This window comes from Euprymna scolopes, chromosome 31 (assembly GCF_053919585.1).
Source record: "Euprymna scolopes isolate OS-2025 chromosome 31, ASM5391958v1, whole genome shotgun sequence".
In the NCBI taxonomy this organism is placed as follows: domain Eukaryota; kingdom Metazoa; phylum Mollusca; class Cephalopoda; order Sepiida; family Sepiolidae; genus Euprymna; species Euprymna scolopes.
The window spans coordinates 40,676,594-40,689,790 of NC_136512.1; the positions used below are offsets into that span (position 1 = coordinate 40,676,594).

Consider the following 13,197-nt stretch of genomic DNA (forward strand, 5'->3'; position numbering starts at 1 on the left):
AATATATTGATGTTGGTATGCATGGTGTAAATAGAGATGCTCTGATATTATTGTAACTCTTGTTAAGACTGCTAAAGTATTTATCTAAGCTAGCAGAGATGCCCGGCGTAGCCAGGTAAAGTATGCTTAAATATGATATTTTAATTCTTGTAGATTTCGTATATTTTTATAGAGTTAATGTTCTATCGATTTTTATATATTATAAAGTTGCAATTTCAAAAAATATATATATATATATATATCCATATGACTTGGGTGCATCAGCTTTAGTTCCTTCCGAAACTGGAAACAAAACTTATGAGGAATTCTTGATAAAATTATTTATAACAAAATGGATCACTGGCGTTCCATCAGCTATAATCGAAATCGAAACCAAAACTTATGAAAAATTCTTGGTAAAATCATTTATATAAAAAATGGATGACTTAAGTGCCATCAGCTATAATTTAAACCGAAACCAAAACTCATGAAGAAATTGTTGGTAAAATTATTTATTATAACAAATAGGAACCCATAACAATTAAACAACAGTCAATCGGGTGTAATCGTGACACACAAAATGAATAACACACACGCTATCGTACTAATATATAATATTGTTAAAAGTCATAAAAAACGCTCCTTTCCTACAACTAACCCTAACTACGAATGGCAACACGAAAAATATAACAATTATGTGTGATTTTATGATTTTGCTGATTGGCATTAGAATTAGTGGTAAAAACTACTTAACTACTTAAAAAAGTTATAATGTACCGAAATGGGATCAGTTTACATTATATTTATATGCACAACTGAACCCCATTATTAATTCTAAAATAACGTTTCAATGTGCTGACACATAATCGCCTAAAACGTAAAATCTCATATGTTTGGGGTATTTAAAATGTGAATGAAAGATTTTAAGTTAACAAACTTCTCAATGTTTGCTCTTTATCTATTCTATTCAAAGTTTTGATAAACTTGTGAGATTTTCATCTATATTTTCACTGGTGCCAAAACCAAACAGAATATGAGGAAACATGAAATATTGCCAAGGATGTGGTGATCAGACTAAACTAGAAAAGAATTCCAAGCATGTTAAATCATTGATATTAAAGTGTGAAATCTCTAATAGATACTATATTGCCATTTATCAAATAGGTACGAAAAGCTTTTTTAAAATCTGTGGTATTGAATAGGTAAGTGAACTCTAGACTATTTACTTTGCTTACAATAGAAACTACTAAAAACAAATTAAATTACGTTAGGAGAGTCTACATCTGGGAATGGGTTTTCAAATATGCTTGGAATAACAATTGCTACAGCCGCGAATACTTTCCTTGTGTCCAAAGAGGTGCTATAAATCTTTAATTATTTCAGAAGAAGCCAATGGCAGACATCCGAATATACAGCAGGCGCCAACGAAATTTGAAAAACCCCGCCTAGAGTATTTAAAACTTTAAATATGAACTCCCTCGGATGAGGGCACATAGGCATTTAAGCGAATAGATGCGAAACGATTACAAAGGCAATACGCAAGTTACCTCTCAATAAATGACCAATAAATAAAATAAATTAAACTCTGCTAATCGACGTTAAATCTATAAATGAGATTTATAACCCATTCTGTGGCCCTTCTCAGTCTTATTTTGTAAAGAAACAACTTCTAATGAAAAAAAAACAATTTAGCTGAATCCCCCCAATTCCCTTCTAAACAACAGAACCCCCGTAAACAGAAAAGAACGTTGACTCCCTATACATATAACGTAAAAACTAATATACCCAAGGAATATTTTGAAATAATTGTAAGTTATTTATATTTTTACGCATAACTATGGCTCTACATTGAGCATAGTTAAAATAATAATTAGTTCTGACAATAGAAAAATTAAAGCCCAACTTACATTTATCAATGAATGCCAAGGTAACTGCAATTGTCAGGCCAAATAACACTGTTTATTACAGAATTACTGTATACATGATGTTTTGCTGTATGTATGTGCCGGCAAGGAGCAAATTCTCCATCAAACCAGTGATCATTCCTCCAACGCATTTATCTAAATATCTTTCTGTATACTTCTCCAGATAACATCCATATTTCCCGAAATAACCAATTGACTCCTACCGAAAACCTTATAATCTGCATACACCGTAATCAAATACAATTTTACTTAATCACACCATTCGAATGTATCTGAGATGACTTCATCTAGTGTTGATATCAATCATTTAGTGCATCATTACTAGTTACTCCTGCTTCATAGTTCCCATGGCAGCAGACCCTTAAACATTAATGCTAGTAATGCTAAAAAAATATCGAATAGCTATATTAACAATGAACATATTTCCAATAATGGATGTAGAATATACCTCAACTCTTCAAGAAACATATCCAACCAGATAAATTCAGTTAATAACCAAAATATAAATACTCCATCTCTAATATCTCATATAAAAACAATAACATACCTTTTATGTCTAACTGGTATATCCTGTAATAATTAGCTTTTTGTAAATAAACGCTGGCACAATATCCTCCTGTGAAGCTGTTATGTTAATTAAATCCAAATCTCTGCTTATAAATGTTAAAAATAGACTTATAGTCACCTGATGACGTAGAAGAAAATGTATCACTAATAACCTTAATCTAACCGTAATTCACTCCAACTACAAATACTAAAACATATTTCCTTTACCCCTCATTTAATCGTTTTCCTATTTTTCTAACCTTATCTTTTAGTTACTCCTTAATTTGTCTTTACCTCCTAGCTATCTCACCTATATTAATAAACTAGCAGTTCATCCCGGCTTTGCTCGGCCCTATGTACTGTTCATAACTTTATGTGCATATGTATATATCAAAAACTGAATATGTACCGTAATGCCTCTATATAATAGGCTTCCTTAACTACCATACAGAAAAGTTAGTAAAGACGGCAGAGGTCGAATTTTTTAAAAATTACCCCAATTTGAACCTCGTAACATTTGTTTTGGGCTCAAATTAAATTAAAATATTTAACCCATGTCCAAGTAACCTGCATCTAAAATTTTAAGTATTTAGACTCAAAATTGGCGGAGGAGTTTGGTAGAGTCTGCAAAGGGCAACTCTGTCAACTTTGACCTCTTGCCAGCCAAATTTTCGCCCAAAAACTGATTAAAAAGCTTGCTGTATGTCTGAATGCCTTTTATGTAAAGTTTCCAATGTTTACCCCAAAACTGGCTTAATAGTTTGCTAGAGACCGCAAAGGTAAAATCTTTTGAACTTTGACCCCTTGGACGCCAAATTTTCAGGAAAAATGATTAAAGAAACTTACCCTATGTCTGAATACACTTTATGTAAAAATTTTAAATATTTAGACCAAAAATTGGCTGAGTAATTTGGTAGAGACCGCAGAGGTCAATATTTTTAAACTTTAACTCCAATTATGACCACTTAACATTTGTTTTGGGCTCAAATTGAATTAAAAAGTTTGATCCGTGTCCAAGTAGCCTATATCTAATATTTAGTTTATCTAATATTTAGTTTATTTAATAATATGTTTAGACCCAAAATTGGCGGAGGAGTTTGGTAGAGTTCTTAAAGGTCAAATCATTGAACTTTGACCACTTAACAGCCAAATTTCTGGCCGAAACCGATTAAAAAGATTTTCCCAAATATCAATACCTGTTATATCATCTCGAGTCTGTACACCGAAAATTGACAAAGTAATTTGGTAGGGAAATGTACACACACAGACACACACAGACAGACATTTTCCCTTTTATAGATATACTAGCGGGGGGTACCCGGCGTTGCCCGGGTTTTTGTAGGTGTGTGTATGGGGGGGGGATAAGTAATAATCCTGAAACGATGTTAAAAAAATCGGAAAAACCAAACCCCCCCCAAAAAAAACAGCGAAAAAAAAACGCTGTGTGTATAGGGGGGGAGTAAACTAAAGAATAAGCGAAGTAAAAAAAAGAAAGAAACGTTGCCTAAAGATGTAAAAGAAAAAAAATAGTTTTGGTCGTGAGGCTGGATTGAACCCGGGAGCCTTGACGCGGAGGTGAAAAAAACTCCAACCTCTTAAACGTGTAAGCCAAGAGTAAGAGGAATTGATTATAGTGTTAAAATAAGGCTTATAAAGCGAGTGAAAGAGGTTTGATTGACAGATAGCCACTAAATGAGGTAATCGCGGGAGCGTTAAGAGATGACGTAGCAGTATTTTATGTTTTTTGTTTTACTTCACATTAGCGTTTATTAAATTACGTATTTCGTTTCCTGTCTAGACATCTCTCTCTCTCTCTGCGTGTGTGTGTCTCTCTCACACTCTCTCTCTCACTCTCTCTCTCTCTCTGTTTGCGTTTGTGTATGTCTCTCTTTCTCTCTCTCTCTCTCTCTCTCTCTCTCTCTCACTTCGTTTTCCTTACTCTAAAGACTGTTACTAAAAAAGAAAATGGCGTCTGGCTGGGTTTTTTTTGTAAAAACTGCGATCGTTAATATTTTTTGTAAGCGTATTTTTTTTACTTCACATTTTTGGCTTGTTATTTTTTGTTTAACTATCGTATCTGACTATTTTTAATGTGCTAATAACTTTGGTAACGTTGTCATAGCGTAGAAGTCCATAGTTTAGCTTGTGTGAGGGTTAAATTTTTTTTACCGATAACAACAATTTTTAAATTCAGACTGCCATTAGAGCTTGCTGACGTCCAGATCACGTGACATGACTCAGCGGGTTTTAAATACAAGTTGACCCAAAATAAACGGCCCCGTGTATACTTTATGTAGAAGAGTTGGCGCCCGTATTTTTGGGGGCAGTTATAAATCGATTTAAAAATATGTAATGTTTAACATTCAAATGTCAATTTTTGCCCCCCCCCTGCAGAATATCGATCAGTTGACGCAGTTCTGATGGTCTTTTTGGGCTAATTTTTCGATATTTGTCGTCCGGAGGGTGGGGCTTTAATATGATACCAAGTTTGTGAATTTTTGTTCCGTGGGTCAAAAGTTTTTAGCAGATACACAAACATACATACATTTTCGCTTTTATATATACATATAGATAGATTTATACATCTCTTATTTAAATAACCGAAGTTAAGCAACGTTAAGCCTGGCCAGTACCAGATGGGTGACCATTTGGGAAGGCGAGACGCTGTATGTACCTCGAGGTAAAATACAATGTTGAGAAACTGGCGCGGTCTATCCTTCTCGCGATGGGACTCTCTTAAGCCGTGTTAGGCAAGCCGTCTAGTGATGGCGTCACGATAATAAAATACCCTTGATAGCCCTGGCGAAACACTTAGTATTCAGTTACCGACAAGATTTGAATAATGCTATAAACTCGTGTAGTGAGTTCAATCTCGACTACTGCCGCGCTGGATATATTTGAAACTTACTCTTATGTCACTATATTTGCCCCATGTTAAAGGTTAACATGCTCGACACACGTGGATCTCCAACCTTTCTTCCTGTTTCGTTATCGTGCTTTTCAGTACAACTATAGGAAACTTATACAAATCACCGTTGTTTTACGATAAAAAAAGGAATAATTATAAACTAAAAGTAGAAAACCATTTCTTTGAATAACAAAAGAGGGTTTTTTTAAATAAAATTGAAGTAAACAGATTAATAATTCTGTCATTTACAGATTCATTGGTTTAATCAAAGTGATGTGATTTGTCTTATGTAGACAGTTTCAATGCTGTATGTTTGCAGAATTGATCAAATGAGTACAGTTTAAAAAACGTTAGTAAAAATCCATAATGATTATAGTCGATTTAATAAGATTACAATCTGAAAAATACTAATTTTCTAATGGGATTTATGCTACTGGTATCCCCCTGACACTAAGATCCCTTTAAATTACTTCAAAGAAACTGATATCTGACTAATGTTGATGCTAATTGATGTATAATACATATTGAATTGCACGGAAATTCAAGATTTATGAATCTTCACGAAAGACTTCCATTTTCTTTTTATGAAACTAAATTAAACTAAATATAACCCACACTGCATATTCTTAAGCCTGGTATTTGTGTTCTAAAATTCAAAAGAATCGGTTCATTACTTAAGTTATGCTGTTCATATATATATATATATATATATATATATATATATATATATACGCACACACACACACACGCCTGTGTTTGTATAGCATACAAAATTTATATACATGCACTCTCTAAATGTTAAAGCTTTTTTACCTTAAAGTACCTTCTCAAGTTGTCACCCATTTAGAAATAGTCAAGAAGTGCCGAATTTGATTATATAAGTGAAAGGCGCAATAAAATTTTATCAAATTTGAAAACGACCATGTTGTAATTAACGGGAAAGCAGTTCCGGGGTATAATGTTTAAGAGATAGAATGTTCTTATGAGTTCCGTTTAGTTTTAGGCACACAGAGAAAAAAGGGACAGACATTTGCAGTGGTTGTAGCTGGACAAGATTCACATTAAAAATGTTAATCTTTTACAAACAAAGATTCGAGCTCTATCAAGCACCTGCCATTAAAATAACGAGTAGAGAGAGACTAGCAACGCTTCTTATGTGATTAAGTTATAATAAAAGAAAAAAGATCAGCCCAACTACATTGTGAAGTCAAACTGAAAGTTGGCTATCAATTAAATTTTCCCAAATATCTTTGTACATTGAATCAGTTTTAAAACAATTTCTGTTTGTAAACTCTCAGAAAATACGGAGGTCTTTCATGTTCTGCACACTGTCTACTTGTTCCTGATGACTTCTTTCAGGCCGTTAAAAAACAAACTCGCCTTGAAAGGCGATAACATGACATTTGGCCAAGAAGTCAAAATATTCGTTCATCACAGCAAAAACTGTTACGTAATTTTTGCGACTGACCTTTTTTTATTTTTATTCCTTGCATTTTTTTGTTTGACTTATATGATGCGTCTACACAACACTATCAAATGATCTGTCCATCGGTCGCCAATCAGTCAGTCTTACGTTTGAAATAACATTTCCGGGAGGTGGTGATAGTTAAGGGCTTAATGACACGGACTGACGACCTGGGTGAATCAAGTTCGTTCCACAAAATCAATTTTACGTAGGATGTTGGCAACTTTTACGTGGTCCTTCCCGTAAGTACATGTCTTCTAGAAAAATTCTGACTAGAAAAATATCGAGGAAACCAATGCCAACAGTAAAACCATAATCTTCATACGATATAATGATAATGATTAACATTTTCGTCTGTCACATTCAGATTACGGTAGATTTCATTGATTTGTCAAGCTTGATTTTTAAATAGCATTTTAGTCGTTTTCTATTAACGGATCATCGCTAATCAAGGCGTTGGAGTCACTCGTAGAGGAGGATTAAAAGGATTGTCGGTTGAACGATGAACGTCATCACAAGATTGAAAACAATGCGTGAAATAGACATGAGATTAATTATGAAAAATTAATTCATCAAAGAGAATAGCTCAACAAGTATTTGTTTGTATTAGACATGGAAATGACCATTCTGTAATAATCTGTTCGACAAATATAATGTTCTGGGACAGAAACTTAGTTCTTGAAAGTTTCGTTTGTATTTTGAGAGGCAAGAATGTTTTTTGCTGTGATTATAGACTAGAGATTGGCGCTCAGTCGAGCACCTACCATGAACATAACGATATAGCTAGTAATATCTATTCTGTGTAAATGAGACTGCAGATAAATGATCATTCCTCATTACAAGTTTGTTTTGTAATCTTTTAAGACACGACAGTAGCACGTATCTTGCTCTGTTGCGAGTAAAGCAGTGTGTCAGGAGTGGAATTCTTTCCGAAACGATAGAACGATCGACACATTTTTCCAGCGACCTTAGCAACAAATCTCGTGTAAATCTTCTATTTTAGGTCTAGAGTGACTTCGTAAGAGCTTATCAAAGAAGGAGTCTTCCTAAAGGAGAGAGCCATTCATTTCAACTGGGAAGAAATGACGATCGGGGATTTAACATACTTAAGTTTCAAGTAGCATTTTAGATGCTTCCATTGTCAATGACTTAATTTTTGTTTGTATTACGATTGTTTAGATTGTGCGGAATATCGAACGGAAACCATTATTTAATCCTCGGGTAGTTTATTCTCTTTCCGTCAGCTATGAACGAGTAAAATTTCTAATTAATTCATAATTATATTTTTAGTACTGTACTGAACTTTTAACATCCAGAAAACTGTCACTTCAAGCTGTTTTTACTTAACACTTTATCCGCTCCGCCACTGATCGTGCACACTAAACGGTTCAGTTTGAAAATCCGTATAAATTACCTAATTCGACAATATGCAACTGAAGAATGCTGGATGTTACATCAGCCGATACGTTGTGAGTATAAAAATCCAAATTATCATTCCTCTAATTGACACTAAACATGTGCATCCAAAACTAAAAGGATTTTATGAGGGTTAGGATTAAAAATAACTTTTGTTCCTGAAAAATAAAACTAAATAAAACCTATGAAAAAGAACTTAAAAAAATAGGAAGAAAATAAAACTGATTCTCTTAGTAATTTGAAGAATATTAGTAAACTGATTCTTAATATGAATAGGGTGGGAAATTATTTACCTCATCCTCAAACCAGAGTTATAATTAAACTTTATTTCATTTAATGTTGGTACTAATTGACTGTTCGGCGATAGCCTGATGATTTACAGTTTCGTATATTGCAATCGTAAATCAGAAACATTCGTATCAATATCAGCGTTGTCTTATAAAGTACTGAAAGTTTTTACCACACAAAATTTGGCGTGACAAAACAAATCGGGTTGATGTACCAAAAAAAAAAAAAAAAACGTTTGCACAGAAAACAATGTACGTGCTTAGCAGTATTGTAGCTATCAGTGCGTGAGAGAGATATGCCACTTGCCCCCACACCATCTATGATACAGCACCCCCTTTACTCATGCACACACACATCCACTTGAGGTGCATACTTCACTCCCTAATTTCACTAAGAGACTACTATTTGAAAACTAGTCAACGAGCTATTTGTTTTAAGTAGAAAAATTAAAATGCTCTATTATAGTTGTGGGCAACTCAAAGGCTCCCTCTACATTAACTACGACATCGAATTATAAGGAAGAGTGCAGCTCCTTTCCTAGGATTATTCCACTCACTCTTGGCCCTCACCTCATATTGCGGAGTGTTTAGCAAAGAAAGATCAAACACCATTTTTAAGTCTTTGGTATATCTTGACGGAGAATTGAAACTCGGTTTACCGGCCCGTTAGCGAACACACTTATTATACTAACTCAATAATAATCGGAGAATTACGCACATTTTAATGAGAACTTGAATATTTCTCCAATAAAGAAAATATTATTTAAGGAATGCAAGATATCATAGTAAAATCATAGTGATGTTTTTAGAGAGTGGTCTACGAACGTGAACTTTTTTTTTTTTTTTTTTTTTTTACACAAGAATCACCACTTATCAAGACCCGGAGGCCACTTGAGGATAAAGGTTAATGGGTATACATTAGTTAATGTGATTATAGCGTAGTAAACACAAGTAGTGGGAATTTTGTAAATTGGACTACGTAGGGAGACGGTTCATCAAGAACTTGTTTACGTTGGACTTGAAGACAATCAGCTTGTAGTCAGCTGGAAAGCAGGCAATCGGAAGAGAGTTCCACAGGCGTGCAATTCTAAAAAGGCTTTGTTCATGGAATCTACATTTAGGTTTAGGCACAGATAAAGCATGTGGGAAATTGTTGATAATGGTTTTGACTAGACGTGTTTTTCGTGAACGTTTGGCGAGAGGGGGGCATAAATTGAAGCTCAGCTGAGCACTTGCCATGAAACTTTGGGTTATATTAACACACATGTTGTTATAATTGAAAGCATCTCCGTGCGTATTTGGTTCTTGTATAGAGGGGACACATATCGATTTGAATGCTTTTGATTGCGACGGAAAAAAACGTAAATGGCTGAAGTAGGCTTTATTTTTTTAAATTTATTTTTATCCTTTTCACCCCAAACATGGCATCTTATCTCTTGGGCGTAAAAGGTTACAATTTGGGATCATATCTATAGGGAACTATGCATAGAGTTGAGCAGCGAGATATCTGCTTACATTACATTAAATGTTCTGCATGTTAGTACAGGTCGGGATGCAGGAAACAGGGTAGGAATTCCAAAGTATAATAGTCCGAAGGAAGAAACTATTAGAGTAAAAGGCTTTCCGCCATAAAAAACCTCAACGGTAAAGGAGTGGAATTTTGCTGCTTATTGGTTAGTCGGATTAGGGTTAGGGTATGTCAATCGAGAGATAATTTACTATTTAATAGCTGAGAAAAATATAACATGGCAGTCGACACTAAGGTAGGATTAGGAATAACGTTAATTCAGTTTAAGTTAAATTATTTTTAGTTTGTCAAAAGAATAAATAAAATAAATTAAAAAACTAAAAAAATATAAAATAAACAAGTAAAGTTGAATCATTTTATCATTTGAAGATAATTTGGTACTCATGCAGAGAGTGATCCGTGATGAAATAACGTTATTATTTAAAAAGCCATTCTTAACATGAGGAGGGGAGGATGTTTTGTACCTATTCTGTATTTTAACCTTACAATTGAATAAAAAAAACATAAAACTTTAATTAAACTTGGAAATACGATTTAAAAAATAGCGCGGATCACTCTCTGCATTAGTACCGATAATTTTTAAACTCATTCTTAATTCACTACTAATTGACTATTCATTGATGGTTCGGCTATTTCTGGCATGTTCCGTAAGTCCCACATAGGAAACATTCAGGCCGATATGAATGCCCTTTTATAGAAATATGATGTATTTTACAGACACCGTTCTTAATAAAATGTCAATAAATAAAATTTATGACACCCCCCCCCTATAGAACAGTCGAAACAACCATCCCCGGTAGCACTAGCTCAGATACATATTACCGCCATTAAAAAAAAAGTACTTACTTTTGACGATGGCTTCGGTGATTTGCAAAGTTTCCATCGTGACTGGGAAAATCCCGGATTCGAGTTTTGTAGTCTTTCCATCGCACGACAAGAAGAAAAGCTTAGTGTCGTTGACGTTGACATTGCTGTTGCAAATATGGTCGTTTCCGAAACCCTCCACGTGAAGCATGTCGTTGTTCAATTTTAGTTTGTTGCTCGTGACGAGTCGTTTTCCTTTGAAGACAAGCATGACTTTTAGATCGCACGGGTAGATACCGTTCGATTCGGCGCCGTTGTATTTGCGCTCGATAACACCGCTTACGATCACATTGGAATGCTCCACTTTTTCTTTGAAGTCCTTTCCAACATCGCAATTCTTGTACGCTTCGGCTCTTTCAGAAGTGACCAACAACAGATAGAACGCGACAAATAGCAAAGTCTTCATACTGGCAAGACGATTAGGAACGATATGGAACCATCGCCTCTGGAATAGATTATCCGGTGTCATTTTTTGTCCACGTGATTGATCAGATGGACTTATCATCTAATCAGGTTGACACGACGAAGAATTAAAACAAACGACTTAAAAGTCGTCGCAAATCTTTCCTCCTTTTTCGTAAATTGCAAAATAAAATCCACAATTTGGTAAAAGAAATTCCAAACTTTTATATTCACTTTCCCTCCAGTCTGGAATCCGTTCGAACAAGGGCCGTCTATTTGGGAGTAAGGCTTACGCAATGAAAGTGTCAGTGCGAATACCACTAACTAAACTGAATTGTGTCTCCAGGCAGGGAATAAAAGTATCCGTAACTAGAGTTCAACGAGAGGGAGGGAGGGAGAGAGAAAGAGGTGACGTAGTGTTGGAAGTAGAAAGAATGTCAAAGTTAGTGTGTAGTGTGGTGTGGTGGCGGTGTGTGTGACTGCGCCGAATGTGTAAGCTTACGACAAGCCCATCCTAAATAATGAAAGCCAATCGGGTTTACCTGTTGCTCCTCGTCTAGTTAAACTACTCGACTGTTCTGGACGTATATTCGTCTCTTGTTTGGCCGGCGACAATCTGAACGTTCGTCTGTCTCCCGAGACTGGGTCGACCGGCCCGAGGCAGAAATATCACTTTAAATAAAAGAGTGCTTTCTTTTTCTTTTTCTTTTATTTTTTAAACTCAGTCGAAAAAAGAAAAGAACGCACTATAGTGGGTATGCGTTTGTCGTTGTAAAGAAACGTGCACATTAGAGAGAAGTTTACATTTTGATAATAAATATCATTCGTGTCAATTGTGCGAGCAAAAGTTTTCTATTGTCTGTGAACTGCTAATTTTCAAGGGTGTTTTTATTGCTTTGATTTTGAAAAGATAAAAACTTTTTCAACGTTTGAAATACTTCTCCCACCCGAAATATACACATAAAGATCAGTATATCTGTCAGTTTTTTTATATAAATAAAACGTGCCCTTTACTTATATATATATATATATATATATATATATATATATATATATAAAATAACAAAAAAATAAAATAAAGTTCAATCAAATCTACTTAAATAACGACTCTCTCTCTCTCTCTCTCTCTCTCTCTCTCTCTCTCTCTCTCTCTCTCTCTGTTTCACTCACACACGCACACACATATTATTATTATTATTATTATTATTATTTGAGGGTAAACAGTTACGTATGCTCGCTACAAATAGCCATCTGTTTAAGTCAAAGAGACTTCCTCAGGCAACTTAGAACCTCTCGACGCTAAAAAGAAAAACTTTGTTTTTTGTTTTTGTTTTTTTGCGTCGAGAAGTTCTAGGTCGCCTGAGGAAGTCTCTTTGACTTAAACAGATGGCTATTTGTAGCGACCATACGTAACTGTTTACCCTCAAATAATAAAAAAGATTTTGCTCTTTTTACTTTTTAGTAAGCACTGTTTAACAACCTTGTTGTCTTCATTAGTCCCGACTTTTGAACACTTTAAACCTGAACCTATATATATATATATATACGTTTTATTTTTATTACCGTATCTTTCTGTTAAGTTACATTATTGTTTCAGCTACCCGGCCGTTTTTTGACCGTCTGTAGCTTCCTCAGACTTTTACAGAAATGTTCGTTGTTATGGGATGAAAGAGTGAAAGAGTGAACAGGGGATGGGTGCGAGTAATAAAATACGGTAATAAAAAATAAAACGCATATTTGCTCTACAACAGTATTGAGCACTTTCTTCAGTTTTTATTAATTACCATTTCTACTAAACTATATATATATATATATATATATATATATATATATATATATATATATATATTTTTTTTTTTTTTTTTTTCTTCTAACCC

General features: G+C 34.4%; 1 protein-coding gene across 10 annotated transcripts in view; it reads right to left on the reverse strand.

The window, feature by feature from the left end:
- LOC145255699 (agrin-like) overlaps positions 1–11,972 on the reverse strand; it is a 2,182,525-nt gene extending 2,170,553 nt beyond the window's left edge. For 7 of the 10 annotated variants that reach the window (XM_080114284.1, XM_080114276.1, XM_080114283.1 and 4 more), the window contains exon 1: positions 10,901–11,837. In XM_080114284.1, the coding sequence (XP_079970410.1) occupies positions 10,901–11,423 (523 nt within the window). In that variant the 5' untranslated portion in view covers positions 11,424–11,837. Of the gene's footprint in view, positions 1–10,900 lie in introns of all 10 variants that reach the window. The other 3 variants (XM_080114282.1, XM_080114279.1, XM_080114278.1) reach the window with 1 other exon arrangement.
- Between the last annotated feature and the right edge of the window lie 1,225 nt (positions 11,973–13,197).